This window comes from Rhinolophus hipposideros (genome assembly GCF_964194185.1).
Source record: "Rhinolophus hipposideros genome assembly, chromosome: 3".
In the NCBI taxonomy this organism is placed as follows: Eukaryota; Metazoa; Chordata; class Mammalia; order Chiroptera; family Rhinolophidae; genus Rhinolophus; species Rhinolophus hipposideros.
Window position 1 is genome coordinate 8,414,262 of NC_138049.1, and position 24,897 is coordinate 8,439,158.

General features: G+C 41.5%; 2 protein-coding genes across 13 annotated transcripts in view; one reads left to right on the plus strand and one right to left on the minus strand.

Annotated features, from left to right (window-relative positions):
- Positions 1-1,729: 1,729 nt before the first annotated feature.
- Positions 1,730-15,635, minus strand: GTF2H5 (general transcription factor IIH subunit 5). Of its 5 annotated transcripts, none has more exons than XM_081044772.1 (4): positions 15,531-15,635; positions 14,939-15,066; positions 14,554-14,691; positions 1,730-2,656 (listed from the first exon to the last, which is right to left on the minus strand). In XM_081044772.1, the coding sequence occupies exons 3-4, from the start codon at positions 14,586-14,588 to the stop codon at positions 2,476-2,478; spliced, it is 216 nt and encodes a 71-aa protein (XP_080900898.1). In that variant the 5' UTR covers positions 14,589-14,691; positions 14,939-15,066; positions 15,531-15,635; the 3' UTR covers positions 1,730-2,475. The 5 variants fall into 5 exon arrangements, with proteins under 5 accessions (XP_080900898.1, XP_080900899.1, XP_080900897.1 ...); XM_081044773.1 differs by lacking the exon at positions 15,531-15,635 and adding an exon at positions 15,231-15,475; XM_081044771.1 differs by lacking the exon at positions 14,939-15,066 and having other exon boundaries at positions 15,531-15,593.
- Positions 15,626-24,897, plus strand: part of SERAC1 (serine active site containing 1) — a 58,684-nt gene continuing 49,412 nt past the window's right edge. The window contains exons 1-2 of one of the 8 annotated variants that reach the window (XM_081044764.1): positions 15,641-15,810; positions 16,592-16,821. The gene's annotated coding sequence lies outside the window, so the exon portion shown is untranslated. Of the gene's footprint in view, positions 15,811-16,591; positions 17,032-21,659; positions 21,853-24,897 lie in introns of those variants that run through there. The other 7 variants (XM_081044766.1, XM_081044768.1, XM_081044770.1 and 4 more) reach the window with 7 other exon arrangements.

A 24,897-nucleotide genomic window follows, 5' to 3' on the forward strand; every position in this document is an offset into this window, starting at 1 on the left:
TTAGAAAAGTTCAGCAATTTCCCCCAAATCATGACTTATTCAATGGTAAAACTGAGATTCAAACACAGAATTCTTAATACCAAAAACCATGCTATTAACCATTATGCTATACTTTTCTATTGAAACAAATGTAGGCATGTTATGTACTAGAAAAAAATATTTACATTTAAATATTTTTGATGGTAAACTTCAAGGATATACAAAAGCAGACAGAACATTGTTATTAACTGCAGACTTCATGTAGATTTTCTTGGATTTTACCGAGTGTCCCTTTTCTGTTCCCAGATCCCATCCGAGAATCTGCTTCCCATTGTGACCCTCTTTAGTCCCTTCTGATCTGTGACAGCTTTTCAGTCTCGCCTTGTTTTTTGTGACCCTGGCAGTTTTGAGTACTGGCCAGATATTTTGTAGAATTCCCTTCAGTTTGTGTTGGTCTAATGCTTTTCTTACGGTAAGGCCGGGGTTGTTGTCTTTTAAGAAGTACCCTTCTCATCACATCACATTCGGGGTACATGCTCTCAACAGGACACCTGATGTTTATCCCGATCATCTGGCTAAGGTAGTATGTCCCAGGTTTCTCCACTGTAGTTACTTTTTCACCCCGGCCAAATCCATTCCTTGGAAGCAAGACACTAAGTGCCGCCCACACACCCAGCAGGGGACCGAGCTCCACCCAGAAGGGACAGTGTCAACACAAATTATTTGGAATTCTTCTGTCAGACCCCAGGTGATTTTAAAACTTGAGAATCACTGATCTAAGTCCATTCTTATTCCATTCCTCTTTGACAGTAAGCATAGGGGTGGACACGTGGGAAAGTTCTGGGAGGATTTTTCTCCCTGATAGAGCTAAGCCAGGAGGAAGTTTTTCTTATTTTCTCTGCTGGCCAGTGGAGCCTTCCTGTCCTTGGGCTGCTGCTGTGACTGTAATCCCAGAGCAGCAGCCACAACCCTGTGATCACGAGGCAATAAGCCAGGAACGAAAAGCCAACATTAGGATGGCAGAGCAGAAGCAGGCTGAACCACCTAGACCTGTCTTTTTAAATAACTCCTCACTGGTGTTCTGTTAGTGGAAGTTAAAAGCATCCTGGTTCAGAATCCTCATCCATCTTTCTTACAACCATACCTATCCTACACATCTAGGACATGGCAGGCACTTGTTTTTTAAATGAATAAGTGAAGGACTGAGTGAATTGGAGAAGATATTACAATAACCATAGACTATCAATGTAACTAATGCCAGTATATTTTGCAATTAGATTCTATACTTGCATTTCTTTTCTCAAATAAATACAATAATGTTGTATATATTCTGCCACTGAAAAAAAATTAGTGTGACCACTAAGAGTGGTAAAACCATTTGACGTGTTTATCAAGTTCAAATTGAGGTTTAATGCATGTATAGTTATTAAATTTTTAGGACTGAATTCATTTATTAACTGAAGTATCTCTAGTGTGGTTGAGGCAAACAACAGAATAGCTATCGTACAGCAATGAAAATGAAAAAAACTACAGTTCAACCTTGAACAATGGGGTGGGGGTGGCGGTTAGAGGTGCCAACCCCTGTGTAGTTGAAAATCCATATATAACTTCTGACTCTCCAAAAACTTTACTAATAGCCTACTGTTGGCTGGAAGCCTTACCAATAACATAGTCAGCTAACACACATTTTGTATATGTATTATATACAGTATTCTTAAATAAGCTAGAGACAAGAATTAAGAAAATCATATGGAAGAGAAAATACATCTATAGTATTTATTGAAAAAAAATCCATGTATAAGTGGACTTGCACAGTTCAAACCCGTGTTGTTCAAGGGTCAACTGTACGTCATGCAACAGCATGGAGAATCTCACAAATGCTGAGTGACAGATGCCAGACTCAAGAGTACATGCTGCATGACTCCACGGACAGAAAGCTAAAAAACAAGCAAAAGTAACCGATGCTCTTCAATGTCAGCAGAGTGTTTACTCTTGATGGCACACTAAGGGGTTTCTATGCAAAGGTATCTGGAATGGTGGTGCTTTTCCTCATCTGTGTGCTGATTATACAAGTGTGTTCAGTTTGTGGAAATTCAGAAATTTGTACATTTATGTCTTGTGTACTTTCTGTATGTTATACTTCGCAAAACAAATATCTGGGCTAGACTGATAATTAAAAAGCATATTCCATTATATTTGTAAATCAGCATTAAAAGGTAGGAAAACTATTTACATTTTAATAAATGATAATAAAAGCCAAATTGTAGCCAGCTGTTAACGTATTTTTTTTTTAACTTCTAGGGTACACATACTGATAAAAACAGAACAAGAAAATCAGTTTGAGGCTTTTTTTCTAAACAAATGACACCACAGTCTTTCCTGCTACATGCTTCTAAACAATTCTCCAAGTCTAGCCAAGTCACATAAGATACTGAACGGGTAACAGTCTCTCATATTCGTTATTTTTAATTCCTAAGTGGTCAATACCTAGTATTTTCACTTCTGGGTAAGAGAAAAAGCGTTTTGGTCCATTAATTCACCCACACGCTCCTGCAGGACATTAACCAGCTCTGCTATGACGAAGACGTGAGTGTCATCAATGTCCTGAATGATGAACTTCTTCCCCAGGGCATTTGACTCATCCAAGTACAGCAGGAACTGCTTCATGGCAGGGTCACTGCAGAGAGAAACACATGACGATGAGACACCTGATTGCCAAATTATGCCAGGACCTCAGTGATCAGACATGAGCATGTAGAATTTTTAGGTTAATTTAAAAAGTTCTAAACTCCTCTCTGCCTCAAGTGCTAATGATTTATAGATATAGCCTCATTTTCGAGCTGTTAGTGGAAGTTTAAGAGAAAGAGGCCAATGACAAGATTTAAAAAGAATAATTTGTCACTGACAAGTGGTAAAGTAAGGTTCAGAGCTCTGTAGTGACTAGGGCTTAGCATCACAGCCTCCTAAACTGAGTTTAAAAATGCATTTCCTGTCTATGACCATTACATTTAAAAAACCAAAAGCTTTCTACTACCTTGCCAATGACAATTTACAAAACCAGTTACATTGTCACTTTGCTAAAGCAGGGCATACAGCAAGAGTCAGACCTGCATTCATCCCTGGCTTTATCACTTACTGTGTGACCTTAATATGTATTTAATCTCCCTCTAAGTGATTCTACATAACAGAATTGTCATGGACATCAAAGGAGAAAAATGCCAAGGGTAGTATTTGGTTTGCTTTGCAGTAGGTACTCAGGGTTTTTTTCACCCCCTTCCTTAAAATTCTGAACCTTGTAAGTCTGAACTATCATTCAAAATCTTTAAAAGAAATGCTAACAAAATCTCTGAGAATACTAAGCTCAAAGAAGAGATCCAAGTTCTACTGTATTTATTTGTGGCTTTAGTTAGGAATAGGATAGTCATAGAAAAAGAGTGATATACTTTCTTGGATTTACAGTAACAAGTCTCTTTCATAAAAGCCCTGAATCACAAAAGACACTCTTTAGATCTCATATAATATACAATAACATGTTCAGCAAAACAATTAATATTAAACGTCAAGATGCATATATTTTTCAATTCTTAGAGAAGAGATAATCTTACACAATCTTTTGGTTTATTGAATGTCAACATCAATTACAAAGATAATTCAAAAGAGGTCAGTTAATTTAATGAAAACAGTAAAGTTTACCTCTTTCAAGTACAAACATGTATAAGTGAAGCTAACAATTTAGTTTAATCACTAAATAAGTAAGGTTCACGGTATATTAACTATTAATAAAGTCAAGGCTTGCTAATGAATTTCTTAATTACTTGCAACTTACCACTAAAATTATAATAATGTACTATGCTGTAAAATGACATGAATACATCTACCCACGTCAGAACACAGATTTTAAATTTAGTTTCTAGTAAGTTTTTCTTACACCTAGGTTGAGAACACTTAGGCTATTCTTATTCACTTAGATTTGGCAAAATTCAGTTAAATTCTATGGTTGCAGTATTAGAATGACCATACTAATGTGTGAAATTGATTTGTTCAGAAGTAGTCAATTGCTATTTCAAGTTTTACTCACTCATTCACTAAATACTTATTGAGTACCTATCATTAGTAGGTACTATTCCGGCCCTGGGGGTGCAGCAGTGAACAAACAAGTAAGATCCCTCCATGTCATGGAGCTTACAGTCTAGTGGCAACACCATGAGAAACAAACCAACACAAAAACCAGAAAAGTAGGATGAGAAATGGCAGTGATGAAAATGATAAGATCTTGCAAGTTTAAATAGGGAGTGAAGGAAGGCCTTCCTGAGCAGGTGACATCTGAACAAAACCCAGGAGGTGTGAGCAAGCCATGTGGTGAAGCAGGGGACGAGCGCTGTAGCAGAGAGAACAGCAAGGCCGCGGTGGCTGGAGAAGGTGACTGAGGGGAGAGCAGTGGGCGACAGGTCAGAAAGTTGTTACTGCCTCCGATGACGCAGGGCCCTAGAGATGATTTTAGGGACTTTGGCTTTTCCTAAGCGACATGACTAACTTACAAACGGACTTAAATTTTAACATAAGGATCATACTGCCTGCTAGTCTGAGAAAAGACTGGGTCGAGGAGGGGTGATGGCAGATGCAAGCGGGGAGCAGGGCCATCAGTAAGGTGACTGCAGCAAGCCAGGCAGGAGATGACAATGACGTGGACCTACGTGGTAATGGTGAAGACGATGAGAAGTGGTTGAATTCCAGACATATGTTGAATATAAAGCGAACATAACGTGCTGAGACAAGACTTGAGCTTTGAAAGAGAATTTTAGGAGACTAAACTTCTCGGTTTGAGCAAATGGAGGGATGGAGCTGTCTTTTACTGAGGGTGAACGTGGGTTTGCTGGTAAGATCAAGAGTTTGCTTTTAGGCATGTCACCGGTGAGATGCCTACTGGGGCCCAAGTAAAGAAGTTGAGTGGGCGCTGGATATACACTTCTGGATTTTAGCAGTGAAGTCCAGGCTGCAGAGGAAAAGTCAGCCATCACTGTATATATAACATTTACAGCCACGACAAAGGAGCGAGCACAGCTACAGAGAAGAGTCCAAGGGCCAAGCCATGGACACCCATCAGATAGTTAAGAAGCATAAAGTTGATCTGCAAGGCAGATTATAAAGAAGTGGCTACTGAGGTAGGAAGAAAACATGAAGAGTCCTGGATTCAGTGAACAAAGGAGATTCAGGAAGAGGAAGTAACTGACTGCTCTAATGTGGTTCACAGGCTGAGAACTGACTACTGGATTCAGAAAGTTGCCGGACCTTGGCAAGAGCAGATTCGGTAGTCAGGGGAGAAGGCCTGACTGAGTGGGTGTCAGAATGGGAGGAAGGAAATGAAAGAAAGTGAACTCAGGCAGGTCTTCAGAGACATTCTGCTAGAGAGAGCAGGAAGAGGTTTCGCCTGGGAGCAGTGTGGGGGCGGAATTATAGCATGTTTGTGATGCTGATGGGAATGATCTAATAGAGAAGGAAAAACTGAGAAAGCAGGAGAAAAGAGGAAACCTGCTGGAAAGGTTCCTTACAGGCAAGACGAGATGGGACTCAGTTCTCAAGCAGGAAAGCTGGCTCTAGATAGGAGAAGGGACAGTTCATCCATAGTAACTGGGGGGAGGGAAGGGAAGAGTATATGGGCACAGATTGACCTGATAAAGACTGGTGGACATTCTCTTCTGGTTGCTTTTATTTTCTCTGTGAAACAGGAAGCAAGGAATCAGCTGGAAGTGGGGACACAGAAGTTGTTTGAGGTAAGAGAAACTGAAGGTATGGAATACTATATTTCATCCATTCTAAGCACATTCCCCCCCTCCCCCCCCCCACATTTTAACATCTCTGAAACTGAGATGAGGCTTACAATGAGGGGCATGTTACAGTATAATTGGCAGTGATTTTTCTTAGAGGTCCTTAAAATATTGCTACGTTATTAAATTGATGAAATCTTAGATTTGATGAAGTATCACAGCTTCCCTAGGAAAGTGGGAGTACGTATAAGTGGACCAGGAAATGCCATTGGTTTGCTGGCTAGCATTCAGGCTCCACCTGAGTTTAGTGCTCATGCATTTGAAGTGAGACTAATCAGTACGCTTGTATTGTATGTTTTTCTCCAGCCACTGGTTGCTGCGGAGGTGAAGGTTCAGAGAAGGTGGTGAGCTGGATGAAATCAGGTCTGGTGACTTAAGGGGGGGGGGGCAGTGTCCTTGAGAGAACAAGTACATTGATGGATTGTGGCACATAGCTGGGTAAGGAGGAATGTGAAGTCGGTGGGGTGCTGAAGGACAAGGAAAAGGTGGGCGAATCCACAGCCTAGACGTCTGGTAGAGCTGCAGAAATCATACAGATAGGGCATCAGAGGGAGTAAACTGGAAAGAGGACGTGGAGGTCAGTCAGATGCGTGAAATGGTGATTTTGAAGAGATGGCAGTATGGTGGGGTCTGGGGTCGGTCTGTGGGAATGGGGGGCTGGGACAGGGTGTAGGACACGCGCCTGGAGGTGGTGGTCAGGGAGCTGAGAAGGCAGGTACTGGAAGGACTACCCACATGGACGCTGAAATCACTGAGTGTGAGAGGAGAGCTACTGAACGTGACAGGGAGTCTTCCGGAAAAACCCTCAAGGAAAGTCGGGTTTGCAGATCATTCAAAGTGCGCGGTCTAGTCTGATGGCATGAGATTCAGAGTTGGGGGTTTCCATGGAAGAGGGAAGGAGAATTTCTAGAAGTGGCAATAGGAAGGCAGGGAGATAACTATCCTATTTCCGGGTACACATTCCTGGTATGTGAAATATCCCAATTCACTGGTACAGGAGGTATTAGAGAAAAAGGTCAACACTAGATAGGGTTGTGGGAGAAGCAGTGTGCTCAGGAGAAAGCCAGGTTTTGTTACAGCGAAAAGGAAAGGCGGCTGCGGGGGCTGGTGGGGGGAGAGGAACGGTTCAGAGAAGAGGCTGAGGATACAGGGACTCTGCTGCTTGCTCTAGAGGGCAAAGTGGAAAGGATGGGGATGGAGGGCGAGTAGGAGATGCAATGAGGAAAGCAGACGCGTACAGCCATAAGATAATGCATGTCACAGGGATGAGGGCTGGCCTGGAAGTCTGTGGCCTTTTGGGCGACTGGAAACAGGAAAGGAGAAAAGACATGAGAATGAGGGTCTCCAGGCGAATAGTGCCATGATACTGAGAGGCAACAACAGCCAGTGGTGCGTGGGAGAGAATGGGGGGCTTTGACAAACAAAGATAGATAATGTAATGGTCACAGATTTAAGCAGATACAGAAGTTAAATTTAACACTTTTAGTAATTCCCTCGTTTTGGCAGTTACACAGAATAAAAAAAAATTAAATAACTTTTTTGTAAAGCAGTAACACACTATACATTGAAAAATCTCACTGAAGTACACAATTTATCAATTATTGACAAAAAGCTGGCTGGAAACATAATATTACAAAGAGCTTAAAGAGCAATTCTAGAAGGAACCTGGGGGTAAGGAAGCAGCTTGACCAGGGTTCTTTCAGATATTTCAGAAGCGGAAGTGAGGACACCCATAGGACAGAGAATTCAGAGCTTCAGCTTCTCTACAACTAATTGTGTTCCTGCTCAGACTCTTCTTTAAAAACTCAACTGTCCCACTCAACTGCCCTGGCCTTTACAAATAAAAGGGTGGGTGGAGAACAAAAGGAGAGCAGTTCTGGAGTAGACTGCTGTGCGGCATAGACAAACGCCCTCTGTGTTAGTGCTCCCCAACTGGGCTGCTTCCTCCTGTCCGGGCAATCCTGGGACAGAAGATTCACATCTCTCACGTAGTGACAAGTGGGGCCCAATTCACCCTCCAGGCCCTTTTTTTTCCTGGACTAGCTCAGGTCCCACAAGAATCTCAGTATTTTCTATAAAATATCACACCCAGAGGTGTCTTAGAAGGATGTACTTTACACAACAAGACAAACAATTGTTTTTCGTGAGCTCTTTAAAATAAATTTCGGGTCCAAATGTAACATAGTAACATTTGTCCCTGAGGACAAATATGGACATTAAAAAAATTCCTGTCCAAATGTGATTATCTTGTTACTGTTTGAGCTCAGTCCATTCACAGATGACACCAATTTATGCCAGTGATTGGTGGCTATTAGAGGGATTAGAGATAGCAAGAGTTCAGTGGTTGTGAAGACTAATACATCTCTGGAACATTTCCAGATGAAATAAATTTACACCATTTCAATGAAATAAAAGCTAAAGAACGGAAACCAAGACGTATCAGGGGACTCATGATTCAAAAGAATCATCAGTGTTTTCAAAATTTTTCCATTTGCACATATGGGGGACGGGGAAAATTCCTCCTTTCCTCATCGGGTTCTTTTGGCTGGAGAGTCAGAGACCTCACGTACACGAGAGGTTCGGAGACAGAACGGTACAATGAGGAACATATAAGCTCCTGAGCTAAGGAATGAGGTTACGGCTCCTGAGGCTTCAGAAGGCAGCAGATGTTCAGTCATTAGATGTGTGCCCTGCCCTAATGATAGGTCAGAAAAGGTTATTTCTGGTGCTAACTCTTATAGACAAGGCCCCCGATTTAAATTCTTCGAGGAGTTAAGTGGGAATGGAAGTTTTTCTTGAGCTGCAGGGTCTTGATTGTCTTTTGCTCAAAATAATCTACATAGGAGGAACATCTCATTCCGAACCCCCTATACATACTATCCTTGCTATTTTAGCCATCTCTCGTGACACTTGGATTATACATTACTTAATAGTTTTCTTTACATTGCCTTTATATCAACTTTTAAGCTTAAGTTCACCTGGTATGAATCTCCAGTCATTTTGATGTTTTATGTTTTTCTCAAATAAATTAAACCAGTCATATAAAAACTATTTTTGTGTTCTGCCCCCAGCCCTCACCCCAAAATGTGTGTTCTATTACAAATCATCTTGAATACCAGTGGCATTCCCCATACCTAGGAAACACTGCTGACAAATGAGATAAGAGTGATTGGTCAGTGAGACACTGAAATAACTACTTCTAATATCAATCGCCTACACTAATCTTTTTCAAAGGAAATGGAAAGCAGTCAATTTGGAGTCGGATTTCAAGCATGTACCTGAAATACAATAGGTACTAATTCAAAAAGACACTCAAAAGTTTAAGGGACATTTTGTTAAATGTGGAGGCCCTGGAATATCCTACCTGAATACAGGGCTATTCTACTTCTATATGGAGGATCTCTGGGAGAACCTGCCGGCAAGGAAAGAAACCAAAACCAGTGACCATAAATATAGTTGGTTAAAAGTCTTGGGATCAGGGCTAGTGAGCAGGAAAAAAAATCTTGTCCTGGAAATGTGAAAGGCAGCTATCAATCAATCTACTGCTAAAAACACCTGTAGTATAGCCCCTATAACATACGTTTCTAAAAAGTATTACACCACCAGGGGTCTATTAGGACAATGCATATGGCTGTAAATCAGACCATGAAGCTAATTGGTCAGTTGGATAAAGTTGTCAGCACTGTGTATCCCATTAGAATGATAAACTTGGCTTAGTCAATGTTAAACTATCCTTCCTGATAATTAGGTAACAGATATAATTACATAAACAATTTAAAACAATTTCTGCATAAATTCTTTATGTCCTGAGAACAGAATGTTTTAGAAAATTATTATTGAATGTGAAAAGGCTTTGCTCACTTATATTTCCCTCTTATAAGCCTTTTCCAAAATGTTTTCTGAATTTGGGTTTTGTCCAAACCGAGAGGTAGGTACCTAAATTAGGGGCCAGCATATTGTAGGTGCTCAATAAATATTTGCTACATGAGTAGGGTCTTAAGAGAAAGAAAGGGCCACCACAGGAGACATTATGTTAACCAGAATGACAGATCCCAGGTTGCCAATATGACATATAATAGGTTTTATTGTTACAAAGACACAAGACTAAAGAGAGTACTGAATTCAGAAAGCCTAACCCCAAGCTCCAATTCAGCCAACCAAACTATGTCTGATTTTATAAAATCACTCATCCTCTCCATCTTGTAGGCTAAGGAGTGAGCTGGAGGTAGTACCATGCTCATGCTGCAGGGTGGCTGGATTAAGGGATATCTAAAACACCTTGTCTTATGGTAGACACACAGATCAGGAGTAATTAAAATGCCAAGAGCATTTGGGTGTGTGAGAGGACGTGCAGGGAGGTTCAAGTTACCCAGTTCTATTAACAGACTTACTATTTGTTACAAAAGTGTTAACCTGTGGAATATATATGGTATTATTCTAAGACTACATAGGTACATTTTTTTTTTAAGTTAATACAATATTATACTTAGATTCGTGTTGGAGAGACTGTCTATATAAGGAGCAGTAGCTTGGGCTCCAGAGTCAAAAAAACCATGGTTTAAAAGTCCCAGTTCCGTAGCTGTGCAACCTGAGCAAGTTGATTAATTTCTCTGTGCCTCAATTTCTGCATCGATACAATGGGGATAACGACATCTGTGTCTCACAGGGTTGTTGGGAGAACTCACTGAATATTACCAGGTGCTTAGCATGTACAGTATCTGGTAAGTGCTCAGTGTTATTAAAGGAATGCAGCACTTTTCATTTAACAATATATTATATCACTTAGAATGATGCCATACCACTTAGAGTGTTTTCAAATATCTTAATAGCTATGTTATTTGACTATAAAACTATCTTACAATCAACACTTTATTAGCATAGTCAACTACCTACATTTTTATCTGCAGTTCTGATCACTTCCTTAGGGTAAACTTCTAGAAATGTAACTATTGTGGGATTTAGGCTGAGGTGACACTCCTTGACTCAATTCTGCTAACAAAATTCATTCAGTAAACAAATATTTACTAAGCACTCCCCATATATATCTCTCAGGCACTGTTCTGAGTGCCAGAAACTGTAGTGAATGTGGCCCTGCAAAGCAGCAAAGGCCACAGAGATGTATAAACACTGCAAACGAATAGAATGGTTAGACTGGTCTTGCCTTAGTTCTTATTTGTTTCTCCGTACAGGTTTAGAAGCCAAACCCATAAGGGTAAGTCTGCTCTAATAATACCTATTTCTCCAGATTCTTTGCTATTATACTGTAAACTAATTGCAATTTACAATTTACACCTCTGCAAATCTTCCTTGCCGAAGCACTTGCCAAACCACGTGTGGTAACTGACACACCACAGGGCTGCTCTGGCACCTGGAATCGGTCAGACATTTGTGGGGCATGTGCTGCTTGCTTCGATATTGCTGCAGATGGCTAGATGTGGGAAAACGGTGGATCCCAACCAAGAGAACGTTTTCACCAATGTCATTTTGACATAAAAACACAAATTTACCAAAAAAATTTTATTTAGTTTTAGATTTTGGTACTTGGGAGGAATGAATCTTATTTCCAAGTACCCTGACTTTTCAATTCACTGATAGTTGGGTCTAAATGGCCACCATCATAATCTAGTTAATTTGCTTCTTTACTGTAGACTCAAAATCAGTTAAAAGGAACTGACAGCTATGGAATTTAACTCTGGCAGTGAATTAAGCCATTCTAAGACAGGTGTCACATTAAGATTCCTTTCTTGATGAGGCCATACACGTCTGAGAAGTATTTTGCTGGCTGCCTGCACTGAGTATGTGGAACGGCACTATCTAGGTGATTATATGACCTTGTATAGTGATATGACAGGAATTTGGAGAATCATTCGGACAACGGAAATAGTTGTAGGGAGATCTTTGAGTGGTTTGCCTATAAACTGCACACCTATCAAATTCGGTACTCAAATATAGCTAAATGCTTCACATAATCTATGGATATATTATGAGGTAAAAAACAGACTTATGCTGATACTGCATTCCTTACTAACAAATTTATGCTGATATTGTACTCCTAATAATCTTCTCTTTGGCATCCCAAAGAGAAGGAAGGATTTTTCCAGTTACCATCCCAACATATGCACCTGATTGTGAAAGAGTACCCACCAGCTCTAGCCATGCCTTTTGTAAATCTGCCATTTCTTAGGCCTGGAGTGTTTTTGGAAGATTTACCTTTGGGAAGACAGTTACCCTTTTGAAAAATTGTGTAGGCTACACTTTAGTATTCACCTTGAAGGGAAAAATTAGTTTTGCAAGGGCAGTATCCATCTGCAAAAGTAAAATTTATGTAGTCCTGGTGCAAAACAATCCTCTGTTGGGAAACTGATCATGAAACTTAAGTTGGCTGAATGCTTCTCAAACTTTAAATGCGTTTTAACAAGATCCTTTGTATCCACAATCGTGATTTAGTAGATTTGGGTTGAGGTCTGAGATTTGTGTATTTCTAACAAGCTCTAGGTACTGCCAGTCTGGAGATTACAAGGAAGGAGTAGGGTGATAGAGGGCCAGCAGAACTCAGGCTTGACAACAGAACAGCAAACTAGGCAGAGAGCTCACTCATCAGGAAGGAAAACGAACACCTCAGTTCCTTTTACAAATCTTCACTCTTTGTCCTTACAGTGAAACTGAAAGCCTACCACTGAGATTCTTTAAAATGCAATCCAACCACCATATTTCTTCAAATTAAAATATAGGGGGAAAATAAATAACATAAAATATAATTTCAACACAATCCCAAACATCATGAAAGGATTACTTTGTAAATAGGCTAAATTATTCCAAGTTATTCTCAAAGAGGCAGCAATGACAAAGAAAAAAACAGATGTGGGATGGGAATGGGGAAAGTAGCAGGTAAGTGAAACTGTGACGAGAGGCATCAGGTATCATTACGGAAGGGAATAACTGGTGTTGGACAACTGTTCAGATATTTGACTAAAAAAAGGGGCTATGGGATCTTTAATTCATAATACGCCCCTCTCCCAATAAATTCCAGATAAATAAAACTTTAAACATCAACAAAAACAAAAATAGGAAAACTCTATGAGAGAAGTGAAAGTTTATCAAATCCTGGGGTTACGATTAAATTTAGGAGAATTGGAAGAAACAAAAGGGAAAATACTGATAACTGGCACGGTGGGTCCTCCATGTTTAAAAAAATAATAATAATAACATTAAAAGGCCAAACAGGAAATGTTTCCATTAATTATGACAAAGTAATAAGAAAAATTAAGTACAAACATTAGCCTAGAAGTCTTCTCCAAAATAAAACAGCAGTGTGTTCAGAACTTATGAGATCTATATTCTGCTCCCTTTGTTTTCCCAATACTTCTCCTTTCTAGCACTTTATTCTTTTCAATATACATTCTAGTCTTTCCAATGAAAACAACAAAAATAACAAGAACCAGAGTCCCTTACCATATCTTCCTTTAGCTGCCAACCCATTTCTCTATTCCTTTGCTCATTATCACAACACAATTCCAGTCTCCACTTCCTCACCTCCCTTTCCCTTTCCAAAGTATATACCCCACCTTTCAATGTAAACAGCTCTCAAAAGATCAGTGACCTCGTGTGTCGTCTTATTCCATCTCTCACTATCACTTGACACGGCCCACTCACCTTCATGAGACATTCCCTCTCTTAGCCTCCCTACTTCACTTGCTCTTTTCTTCTAAATCGCTTTTATTGGTGTCGCCTCTACCCAAACTCTAAATCTGCACTTTCCGTAAGGTGGCCCACTAGTCGCATGTCACTGCTGAGCACCTGAAATGGGAATAGTCTATGAAATGTGCTGTAAAAATAAAATGCACATTGGATTTTGAAGCTTTAATATGAAAAGAGACTGTACAGTTTTGAAGTCTTAGTATGGATCGTGAAGACTTCATCCCTGTGGAAACATTTTGGATATATTCAGTTAAATAAAATATATTCATCTCACCTGTTACATTTTACTTTTCAATGTGGCTACTAGGAAGTTTAAAACCACATACGTGGCTTGCATTATATTTCTATTGGCCGGCGCTGCTGTAAAACGCCAGAAGGATCGTAGGGTTTGGTCTCGCTCCTCCCCTGGCCTTGCCGTTGCAGTAAACAGCACCACTCTCTATGTAACGGCTCCTATTCGGGGCACAGGAACGTAGGCAGCAGTGTTGTTAGACAACGGGAGTGTCCACAGCGCAGAATCCCCAGAATTACTGTCAAGCACGCGCGTGGGGACTCAGCAACACTGGTCCAGCCGTTCAGGTGTTCAGACTGCGCGACAGCTAAGCTTGCTTTGAGGACCTCAACTCTGCCCACTCGAGTTTCTGGTTTCTCTGAAATGTGTGACCAGTTTACGGAACCTTCAACGGGCCCTCTTGTTCTTTTCTCTCTTTTAAAAGGCCATAGTTTGTGATGGTGAAGACCTGGGCAGCCCCCAAGACTCTAGGCAATCCTTGACGGCATGACAACACCGGCACTGGCTCTCTTAGAGACGGTTAATCCAACCAACATGCTGCCTCTGATCGGAACTTGTGGGAAACAGTGCCAGGCACATTAAATTCAACAGAGACGTTGGCATCTGGCACCAGGAAGAAACTTAGCAACGAAACCTGACCCCCTTCTTACGTAAGTAAGAAAACAATGCAGTTCAGAAAGCTGAAAGGCTCCACGCATTCAGATCTTACGACAAAGAATTCTACAAAAAAAAAACCCCATTCACATTAAAAATACTAACCATTCTATAAGCACTCCTTTCAAAACGTTGACCATCTTTTCCTCAGTCAGAAGACGGGGACGACCTTAACACTGCTAGTAAAAGGGATCAGGTGGCAGACAATCCAGAAGCATCAACTTCCACACGTTAGAGATTTACCTACGAAATGAGGCAACGTGTTACACACAAAGCGTAGACATTTACGTCTATTGAGGACATAGGGCCCACATTCAGAAAACAGGTATTCTGAGTTTTTTAAGGAAATTCTTTTAAGAAAATTTAATTCTTTTAAGAAATTTAATTCTTTTAAGAAAATTAAAACGAGTCTCCTGGGATAACAGTGCCTGCATTTTACTTCCGGTCCTACCCAGTCAAGCCGAACGGAAAACACGCGGTCCCACCGCACCTGTGCGTTGTGCCGAACGTCGTGAGTTTTAAAACTTTGGCCAAAAGATTTCTCTTCCCAATCAGGCACGTGATAAAGGATGAGATCCTGGGAGGCAAGAATCACGGAAGGACCGCTCTGAAAGGGGCCTGAAAAATCAGACATCGAGTCCAATCGTCTCGTTTTACCGATGACAGCCTCCGAAGAGATCCCGGCCAAAAAAAAAAAAAAAAAAAAAAAAGATAAAAAAGAAAAAAAAAGATACAAGCCAGGTCTCCCAGATTTGTGTTCCTTTACCCAACAAACCACGTACCGCAAGGATGCGCGCTCGGAGGAAAGGAAGCCACCCAGTGCACGCCAACCTAACCGTTAAGTTGATGGCCACCTGGGCGCGGGGCAACGCGTCCCCAAAGGCCATTCACGCTTCAATTACCGCGGGACAGCCGCCCGGCCTCGTCAAAAAGGGCCCGGACAGGGTGCGAGACAGCGCCCTGTACCCCAGCACCTGGAGGACAGTCTGCTGGGTCTTGGCTCCCTCCCCTCTCTTTTTCGGGACCCCTCTCTTCCACGCACCCCACTTTCTCCTCTCGTTGGCAGAGCCCACTCTACGCACCTCCGCCAAACGACCAAGCAGCGCCTCAGCGTCGCCGACAGACTGCGCCTGCGCCAGTTACGTCATCGCGTCGGCGTCGCTCTAGTGGGTGGAGCGCGCCGGGGGGAGGCGGGGAGCAGGCTGGGCCGAGGGCACCGGCCGCGGCGCTCTGGGGGCGGGGAAACGGGGCGCCCGCCGCCGGGTGGAGGGCGCGGGCTGGGCGCCGGGGAGGAAGGTGGGCTCTCCGCTGACCAGGTCCGCGGGGAGCGGCTGGGAGCAGGCCAAGTCCACGTGCTGGCAGGTAGGAAGGGGAGGCCGTGCTCGTGGGGGCGGGCGAGAGCGTCAGCCAAGCAGGGCAAAGAGGAGAGCTGGGGGGGCGGCGCCGGGGCGCGGCTGGGGAGTGGCCGGGGCGCCCCCGCGAGGACGCGCGGACCCCGGCTGGCCCTCCGCGGGGCGTGAGGGCCTGGCTCCGAGCCTCCGCAGCCCGACTCTTCCGCGGTCGTCGCCCCCCGGGGTTCCCGTCCGAGGCCCCAAGAGCACGTGGCGGTCGTGCAGCCGGGCGCGCAGCCCCGGAGCCGTGACGCGCAGGGCGACGCGAGCCTCCCGGGCGCAGCGGCCGCCTCCGACCGTGGGGGTCGGACGGACTGAATGCTGCTAGCTTTCTAAACCCGGCGACCGCCCTTGTAAACGTGAGAAACCCAGAAGGTTCTCAAATGAGGTCCTCTTCCAAATTCGGGTCTGTAGCCCCACACGCTTACTTATTTTTGCCAGTGGAGGTAGGATGGCCACGTTTCTGTCCCTGAGGTTAAATTGTGCTTCCCCAGCTGAGCGCAGGCTGCTCTTCACTTCCCGGGTTCGTGGGATTTACAAATCCAGCGCTGCCACTTGGTTCCCTTTTCCTGGTCCTCAAATCTGTTCCTCCTGTTGGTTTCCATGTCGTGGCACGTGCGTGCGCTCGCGCTCTCTCATCTGCCCCTAAGTCTAGGTCTTCCCAGGTATCTTTTTTGTAAAGTAGTCATTACCGTTTATTTTTACTTTTTTACATTTTTGTTGGGGACTATTGGGGAACTGTGTTTTTCCAGGGCCCGTCATCTCTAAGTCAAGTCGTTTTCAGTCTTGTTGTGGAGGGTGCAGCCCACTGGCCCAGGTGGGGACGAACCTGCGACGTTTGTGTTAGGAGCGCTGTGTTCTAAGGACCCGAGCCAACCTGCGGCCTCTTCCCAAGTATCTGCCTTTTGTCTTTGTTGCCTGCATTCTCCTCTTGACCATCTCATCAATTCCATCACATTGAACCTCCACTCTTGTGCTCCAGGTACTGGCCAGACGCCTGCACATTCATGCATGACGTGTGAGTGCTCTAAACTCCTCCTCAAACGGAACTAGGAGTTCTCATCTTTCACTCTCACATCAAAACCTGCTTTTCTTCCTGTTTCTCCGAATTATCCGGATTTTAAACCTCCATTCATGTATTCAGCAAACTTTTTTGTGCACAGACTACTGTCTAGACACTGGGAATACAATGGTAAGCAACTAATTACAGAAGGTGGGGAGAGAGACACTAAAATTAGTTCACAAGAAGTTGTCAGATGGTGATGTCATAGAGTGATTGGAGGGGCTACATTAGTTAGAAGGTGTGAGCAATGGCCTCCAGGACCTCCAAATCGTATAACTTTGGTCCACTCTGGGGAGGAACCAGGTCTCTGGCAAAATGATTATAATATTTATCAGGAAGAGTAAACTGACATAAATAAGTCAAGTTTGAGACAGAGGAGTAATGCTATCAAAATACGTTATAAAGCTACTGATAGCATTAAAGACTATGGTAGCATTGGAACCGAATAGATAGCCAGAAACAAAACGAGAAGGACATATATGTTTGTACCATGTTTTCCCGAAAGTAAGACCGGGTCTTATATTAATTTTTGCTCCGAAAGACGCATTAGAGCTTATGTTCAGGGGATGTGATCCAGAAAAATCATGCTAGGGCTTATTTTCTGGCTAGGTCTTATTTTCGGGGAAACATGGTATGTACATATGTATGCATACACACAAGAATTTATAAGGTAAAGGAAAGATCACAAATCTATGGGAAAAGGAGGGATTATTCAATAAACAGAAAGAAAAGAAAAAAGTGTTCAGTTTGGGAAAATTTCTGAATAAAAAATTCACTTCTATACACCCAATAACTAACTAGGAATTTTAAAACTAACAAAAGATATTATTCATAACAGTATCAAAACTAAAGTTATCTAGAAATAAATTAAAGCTGTGTAGTCCTTTAGGGAGAAAATTATGATGCTCTATTGAAACATAAAGGAAAACCCAAGTAAATGGAGAGATATATAGTATTTATGGATGGGAAGGCTTGATATCATAAAGATGTCAGTTTTCCCCAATTCTACAAATTGAGTGCTATTCTGATTAAAATTGCTGTATGATTTTTCATGGAACTTGACATGTTGAGCCTAAAATATGTATGGAAAAGAAAAGGACTAAGAATAGCTAGGTCAGTTTTGAAGAAAAATAAAGTCTTTTTCTCCCAGATATCAAAACTTAATATAAAACTGTGATAATTAAGACTACTGTCTTAATTACTGATATTGGCTCAGGGATAGAAAAGTAGAATCATGGAATAGAATAGAGAGCCTAGAAACACACCCGCATACTTAAGGGAGCTTAGCATACCACTAACTGGTATACAAAGCAAGGGGAAAAGCCTAGAAGAGTCAGTTAATGGTGCTGAGATATGTGGTGTCCATATAGAATAAAGACAAAATTACATTCCTACTTCATACCATTCACAACAGTCATTTCCAGGTGGATTAAAGCCCTAGATGTGAAAGACACATCTGTAAACTATTTAGGAAAAGATACAGGAGGCTATATTGTTCCTAGGAAATACTTATTTTTTTGTTTCATTGTGGTTAAATACACAGCATAAAATTATCATATTAGCTACTTCTCGGTATACAGTTCTGTGGGATTCGTGTTATTGTATAGCTGTCACTGCTATCTCCAGAACTTTTTCATGTTTCTGGGAAGGATTTCTTAAGTTACAAAAAACACCATTGAGGATGCTATTGTGTTTCTCCAAGTGAGAGATGATGGTGACTTGAGCTAGAGTGGTAATAGTGAAGGTGGAGAAAAGTGGATAGATTTGGGGTATGTTTTGGTGATAGAAAACAAGTATTGTTCAGGGTTTGGATGGGGCGGTGAGAGGAAAACAAGGAACAAGGGCGACATTTAGGTTTTTTGCTTGAGCTATGAGATGAACCATTTACCATTTATCATAAAAAACTACTTACCGTTTATTTGGTAGATGAATGGAGAAAGAATTTGGGGAGAAAAAAATACAGAATTCTGCTTCGCACAGTTAAGTTTGAAAGGCCTGTTGAATATTCAAGTGTAAATGTTCCAGTAGCTGTTGGTTAGATGAGTCTGGAAAGATTGTGGCTGGCGGTACAACTTTGGGGTCACAGGCATATAGATAGTTAAAATTGTGATGTTTTAGGATTAGATTCAGTTGAATTACACAGAAAATATCAGATGATAGTGGCTTAAATTGGCAAATGATTCTGTAGGTAGGCAGGCCCCAGCTGGTATGGAAGCAGCCCCCTGGGCATCGGGGACTTGCTGCTCTGCCAGCCTTAGCATGCTGCCTCATGGTGGAGATGGCTGCTTTAATGCCAGCTGCCACCTGCTTACAGCAAGGGGGCAGGGGGAGGTGGCAGAAAGGCACATACTCTTCTTTAAGGACACTTCTCAGAAGTTGCACATAACACATCCACTTACAGCCCATTAGCCAGGTCTTAGTGATCACGCTTAACTAGAGGTAAAGATAGACAATGTAGTCTTTATTCATTTTTTGTATGCCCAGCTATCATTCAGGGGTTTTATTAATAAGAATGAAGAGGAGAATGGAAGTTTATTGTTAGTGTGGTTTCTTCGCCAACCAGGGCAGTGAAGCTACCGTTAAAAAGGCTCCAGTGAGTGAGCTTCCTATTATTGAATTTCATGGAATTTTAAATGTTTGTTTTGTTTGGTACTCAGTCTCTTCCTTTTTAGTTTCTGTGTCCTTCTTAGTCTCCTTCCCATAATTTCTCCTCTGTTCTCTACTTAAAATTAATGTTTCAGATTTAATGCAATCACAGTCGTTTCAAAGGCTTTATAAAAATAGAAATTTACAAATTGAGTTTAAAATTACATGGAAGTGTCAAAAACCTAGAATAGTCAATCTTGAAAAGGAAGAACAAATTCAGAGAATTTATACTGCCTGGCTGCAAGATTTATTATAAAACTACAATAATCAATATGGTGTGATATTTATATAAGGATAGGCAGATAGATGAATGGAATGGAACACAGTTCAGAAATAGCCCCGTGTTTATATAGCCACTTGATTTTCGACCAAGGTACAAAGGCAATTTAATGAAGAAAGGAAAATCTGTTCACCAAATAATGCTGGAACTATTGGATAGCCACAAAGGGAGAAAAAAAACAACACCTCAACTCCTCTCTCGCTCAATACATAAAAAATAATTTGAGATGGATCATAGAGGTAAATGTAAAAGTTGAAACAAAAATGCCTTTTAGAGAAACTCAGGAGAACATCTGTGTCTTTGAGTGGGCAACAATTTCTAAGACAGCAATATAATAACCATAAAAGCAAAAATTTCATAAAAGAGATGTTATGAAAATTAAAACTGCTCATCAAAAGGTACCTTTAAGGAAATAAATAGGCAAGTCACAGAGTAGAAGATATTTGCAGTATATGTGTACATATATGTGGTAAAGAATTTGTTTCCAGAATTTATAAAGAACTCATAACTAATTTAAAAAAAATTCAATTTAAAAATGGGCAAAAGACTTGGACACTTCACACAAAAATAAATGTAAATCACTAACATGAGTATAAAAGTGTTCAACATTGTTAATTTTCTGAGAATTGTAAAATAACACCACAATGAGATCCTACCATGTACCCACTAAATGGCTAGAATCAAACAGGCCGACAGCGTCATGTATTGGCAAGGGTGTGGAACACCTCCTACTCCTGCAGCACTGGTGCAGTGTAAAATGCTACAGTGATGTTGGAAAAATATTTTGCAGTGTCATAAAGTTAAACATATATTTGCCATATGACCCAGCAATTCCACTCCTAGATACTTACCCAGAGAAGTGAAAATATGTCTCCCAAAAGATTTCTATTAGAATGCTCATAGTGGCCTGTGACAGGCAGAATATTGGCCCCCCCAAAGATATCCTTGCCCAAATCCCTGAAACCTGTATCACCTTACATGGCAAAAGGACTCTGCAAGTGGAATTAAAGTTACAGACTTTCAGGTAGGGAGGTGATTTTAGATGATCAGGGAGAGCCTCACGTAATCGCGTGGATTAGAAGTGGAAGAGGAAAGCAGAAAAATCAGTTGTGGCAGTGTGAGAAGGATAAGCTGTTGCTGGTTCTGAGATGTAGGAAGCTGCCTTCAGAGATCATAGGGAGGTGTCTGAGAGCCAAGGGTGGTGCCCAGACAAAAACTGGCAAGGAAACAAGGACTTGAGTCCTGCAGCTGCGTGGAACTGAATTCTGCCAACAACCTGAAGGAGCCTGGAGGTGGATTCTTCCCATAGCTTTTAGTAAGGAATGCAGCCCTGCTAACACCTTGCTGTCAGCCCTGTGAGACTTAGAGCAGAGAAATTCAATCTAAATTCCTGCCTAGGAATCTGAATTTTAATCTGCAGATAATCCTAGGATGACAGTTTGAGAAATACTATTTTATATACTATTCTTCAATAATTTCATTCAAAGTTAATGGTTTCAACGAATAGTATACGAGGTCTGACAATTAAGCTCGTGAACTTGTTGAAATGATATTGGTAACCTTTTTCGATATCACAGGGATTATTCATTATGAATTTGTACCAACTGGATAAACAGTTAACCAAGTTTGCTATTTGGAAGTGCTGAAAAGGCTGCATGAAACAGACAACCCGAACTTTGCGCCAACAATTCATGGCTCTTGCATCACGACAATGCACCAGCTCACACAGCATGTCTGTGAGGGAGTTTTTAGCCACTAAACAAATAACTGTATTGGAACACCCTCCCTACTCACCTGATCTGCCCCCAATGACTTCTTTCTTTACTCAAAGATAAAGGAAATATTGAAAGGAAGACATTTTGATGACATTCAGGACATCAAGGGTAATACGATGACAGCTCTGATGGCCATTCCAGGAAAAGAGTTCCAAAATTGCTTTGAAGGGTGGACTAGGCACTGGCATTGGTGCACAGCTTTCCAAGGGGAGTACTTCGAAGATGACCATAGTGATATTCAGCAGCGAGGTATGTAGCACTTCTTCTAGGATGAGTTCGCAAACTTAATTGTCAGACCTTGTATGCTGATAACTCAAATCTATGTCGATAGCGTAGGCCTCTCTGCTGAGCCTACATAGCTTTATGGATATCTTTCATGAATATTTTACAAGAACCTTAATCTCAGCATGTTGAAATTGGGGATTCATCCTTTCCCTCAAATCCATTTCTCTTGTATTTCCCTATTTTGGTAAATGTCATCCCTGTGTACCCACCTCCAGGCAGCACCCTCTGCTCCCTCTATACACATGCAAATTTTAGTTAAAATGTAATGAAAACGTGGAATTGTGAGAAGGAAGAGAAGAGGAAACTCAGAAGACAGTCATAGCACTGAGGGAGAGGTTGCAGTAAGTTACAGGATTATCAGAAACTGATAGAGACCTCAATTACTTGGACATAAAAACGCCTCTAGAGTTAAAGTCAGCTTAGCCTAAAGGTGATTGTCTTGAAGGCATACCCTTCAAGGAAATAGGGAGTAGAGCATCTCCTCCATTAGAAGTGGCACAGAAACTTGCTTTTACCAGGAGCATGAAAGAGTAGAAATTGGAACTCTAATTCTATGCCACGTATGGTGGTGGGGTTTGAATTCACATTGTCTTCAGAATGCTGGGAACCCAAGTTGAAAAATCCATAAATTTGTAATACTTGTTTCACTTTGGCCGAGAAAATTAGAAACTGTGCTGTAGCCCAGAGCACATAGGACTCCCACAGGAAATACTTCCACCGAAGATGAGCTCTCAAAGATTACAAAGCATATAAGCAATCCGTGAAGGGTAGCAGGCCTAATTATTAGAAATAGTGGTTCAACAGACGGACTTTAAGTATCTTTAAAGTATAAAGGAATATTATAAACTACAGGAAAGCCTATTAGCTAAAGGAACCAGTAATTATTGCTTACAAGTCTAAGGTTTGAATATGAGGTCTGTAGGGTCAGTGACGGGCTGCTTAGTCTGGGATGGCCTCACGTGCCTACTGGCTGTCGGTTGGTGCTGGTGGCTGGGCTCATGGGGGTAACGGGCAGCATTTTTCTTGTCATCCAGCAGACTGAGCTGGGTATTTTCACATGGCGATGGTCACAGGATTCCCAAGGGCAGCAGAGATAATCCTCCATGGGCAGGGGCTTCTCGGGTCTCTTTGCATCCTGTTTCTAGTGTCTTTTTCTTTTTTTAAGTTTATTGGGATGACAATTGTTAGCCAAGTTACATGGATTTCAGGTGTACAATTCTGTATTACATCATCTATATATATCACATTGTGTGTTCAATCACCCAGAGACAGTTCTCTTTCTATCACCATATTTGATCCCCCTTACCCTCATCTATCATCCCGCCCCCCCTTACCCTCTGGTAACCATTAAACTATTGTCTGTATCTATGAGTTTTTGGTGTTTCTATTGTCTTGGCAGCCAAAGTCAGTTGTAAGGCCAGTCCAGAGTCAGTATGGGGGGGGGGGGGCTGCCAGAGAACAGAGAACTAGGAAAGTGAGTAACTTATGGCCATTGTTTTTACAATCTGCTGTGCTTTAAGACAAAAAACAATAGCCTGTAAAAAGAGCAGGCGAGTGTGAAAGTGAGCTGATGTGCAATTTTAGAAATTAAAAAAGTCATTGAAATACTCAGTGGATTGAATGGTAGGCTAACTACAGCTACTGTATTTCCCCGAAAATAAGACCTAGCCGGACAATCAGCTCTAATGCTGTCTTTTGGAGCAAAAATTAATATAAGACCTGGTATATTATGTTATGTTATATTATATTTTATTATATTATACCCAGTCTTACATTATAGTAAAATAAGACCGGGTTTTATATTAATTTTTTGCTCCAAAAGATGCATTAGAGCTGATTGTCCGGCTAGGTCTTATTTTCGGGGAAACACGTAAATAAAGGATTGGTGAATTGGAAGATAGATTTAGGGAAACAATCCATAATGTCTGTCAGAGAAACAGAAAAAGGAAGAAAATATGGAGAAAGTTAGATTTGGAGGATAGAATAAGTCTAAATATCTAATAGGAAGTACTCATACCAGAAGATTAAAAAAACAAAACAGACGGAGTTCTAAGTGGTAATTATCAAGAAAATTGCAGAATTGGAGGAAGATACAAGTTCAAAGATTGAAGGAGCACACTAAATCCTGAGCGGGGCTACATGAAAACAAACCCCATACCCAGACATAAAGGAGAGAAGTTTAAGAACTTCGGAAACAAAGAGAAGATCTTGAAACTGCCAGAAGGAATGCAATAACAATGATAATGATCAGTAACTTTTATTGAGCACTTAACCTGGAATAGGCACTGTTCTGTGTGCTTTCATGTGTTAACTCATACAATATTGATAACCCTTTATAGTAGTCCTATTATCATTGCCATTTTGTAGATGAGGAAAGTGAGACACAGAGGTTAACTAGCCTGTAGTCATGTCTAGTTGTGTTTTAAAATACATCCAGGATTTTGTTTAATCATGTATGGTAAGATGCCATACACAGAGACGTCTGCCTTGAAAGAAGAGTATTATTTCTACGTAGTTCCCAAAAGGAGGGGCATGTCACACTCCGCAGACCACGTGGAGAAACATCACGGTTGGTCGGGAGTTGGAAGGAAGTGAGGGGAAACCTCGGGTCAGAGCCTTTGTTACGATTTTATAGGAGGGAATGGACAAGACAGGATAGGCAGGCTGAACAAGTTTAGGATAGGCTGTTTTGAATAATTTTTGGCAGGCTCTGGGCTGTAGGAATGGTCCCTCATTACCTGATACCTGGCCCTGGGTTGATGTAGGGCAAGGGGCACTTTGGCTGGGCGTGTGATAACTAAAGGTGGTGTTTGGGAGTAGGGACTAAGTAGGGTCTGTTTGCATATGAAAGGTGTTCTCCAGAGCACATTGTTTGCAATCTGTAGAAGTTAGCTAACCCTGGAAGGGTTAGTCACCTGGGTCTTCAGGTCTCAGGATGTTACAGGCATCATAAAATAAAACATAATTAGTACATGTTAATGGTGGAACTGATTTGAAACTAGGCAGCGT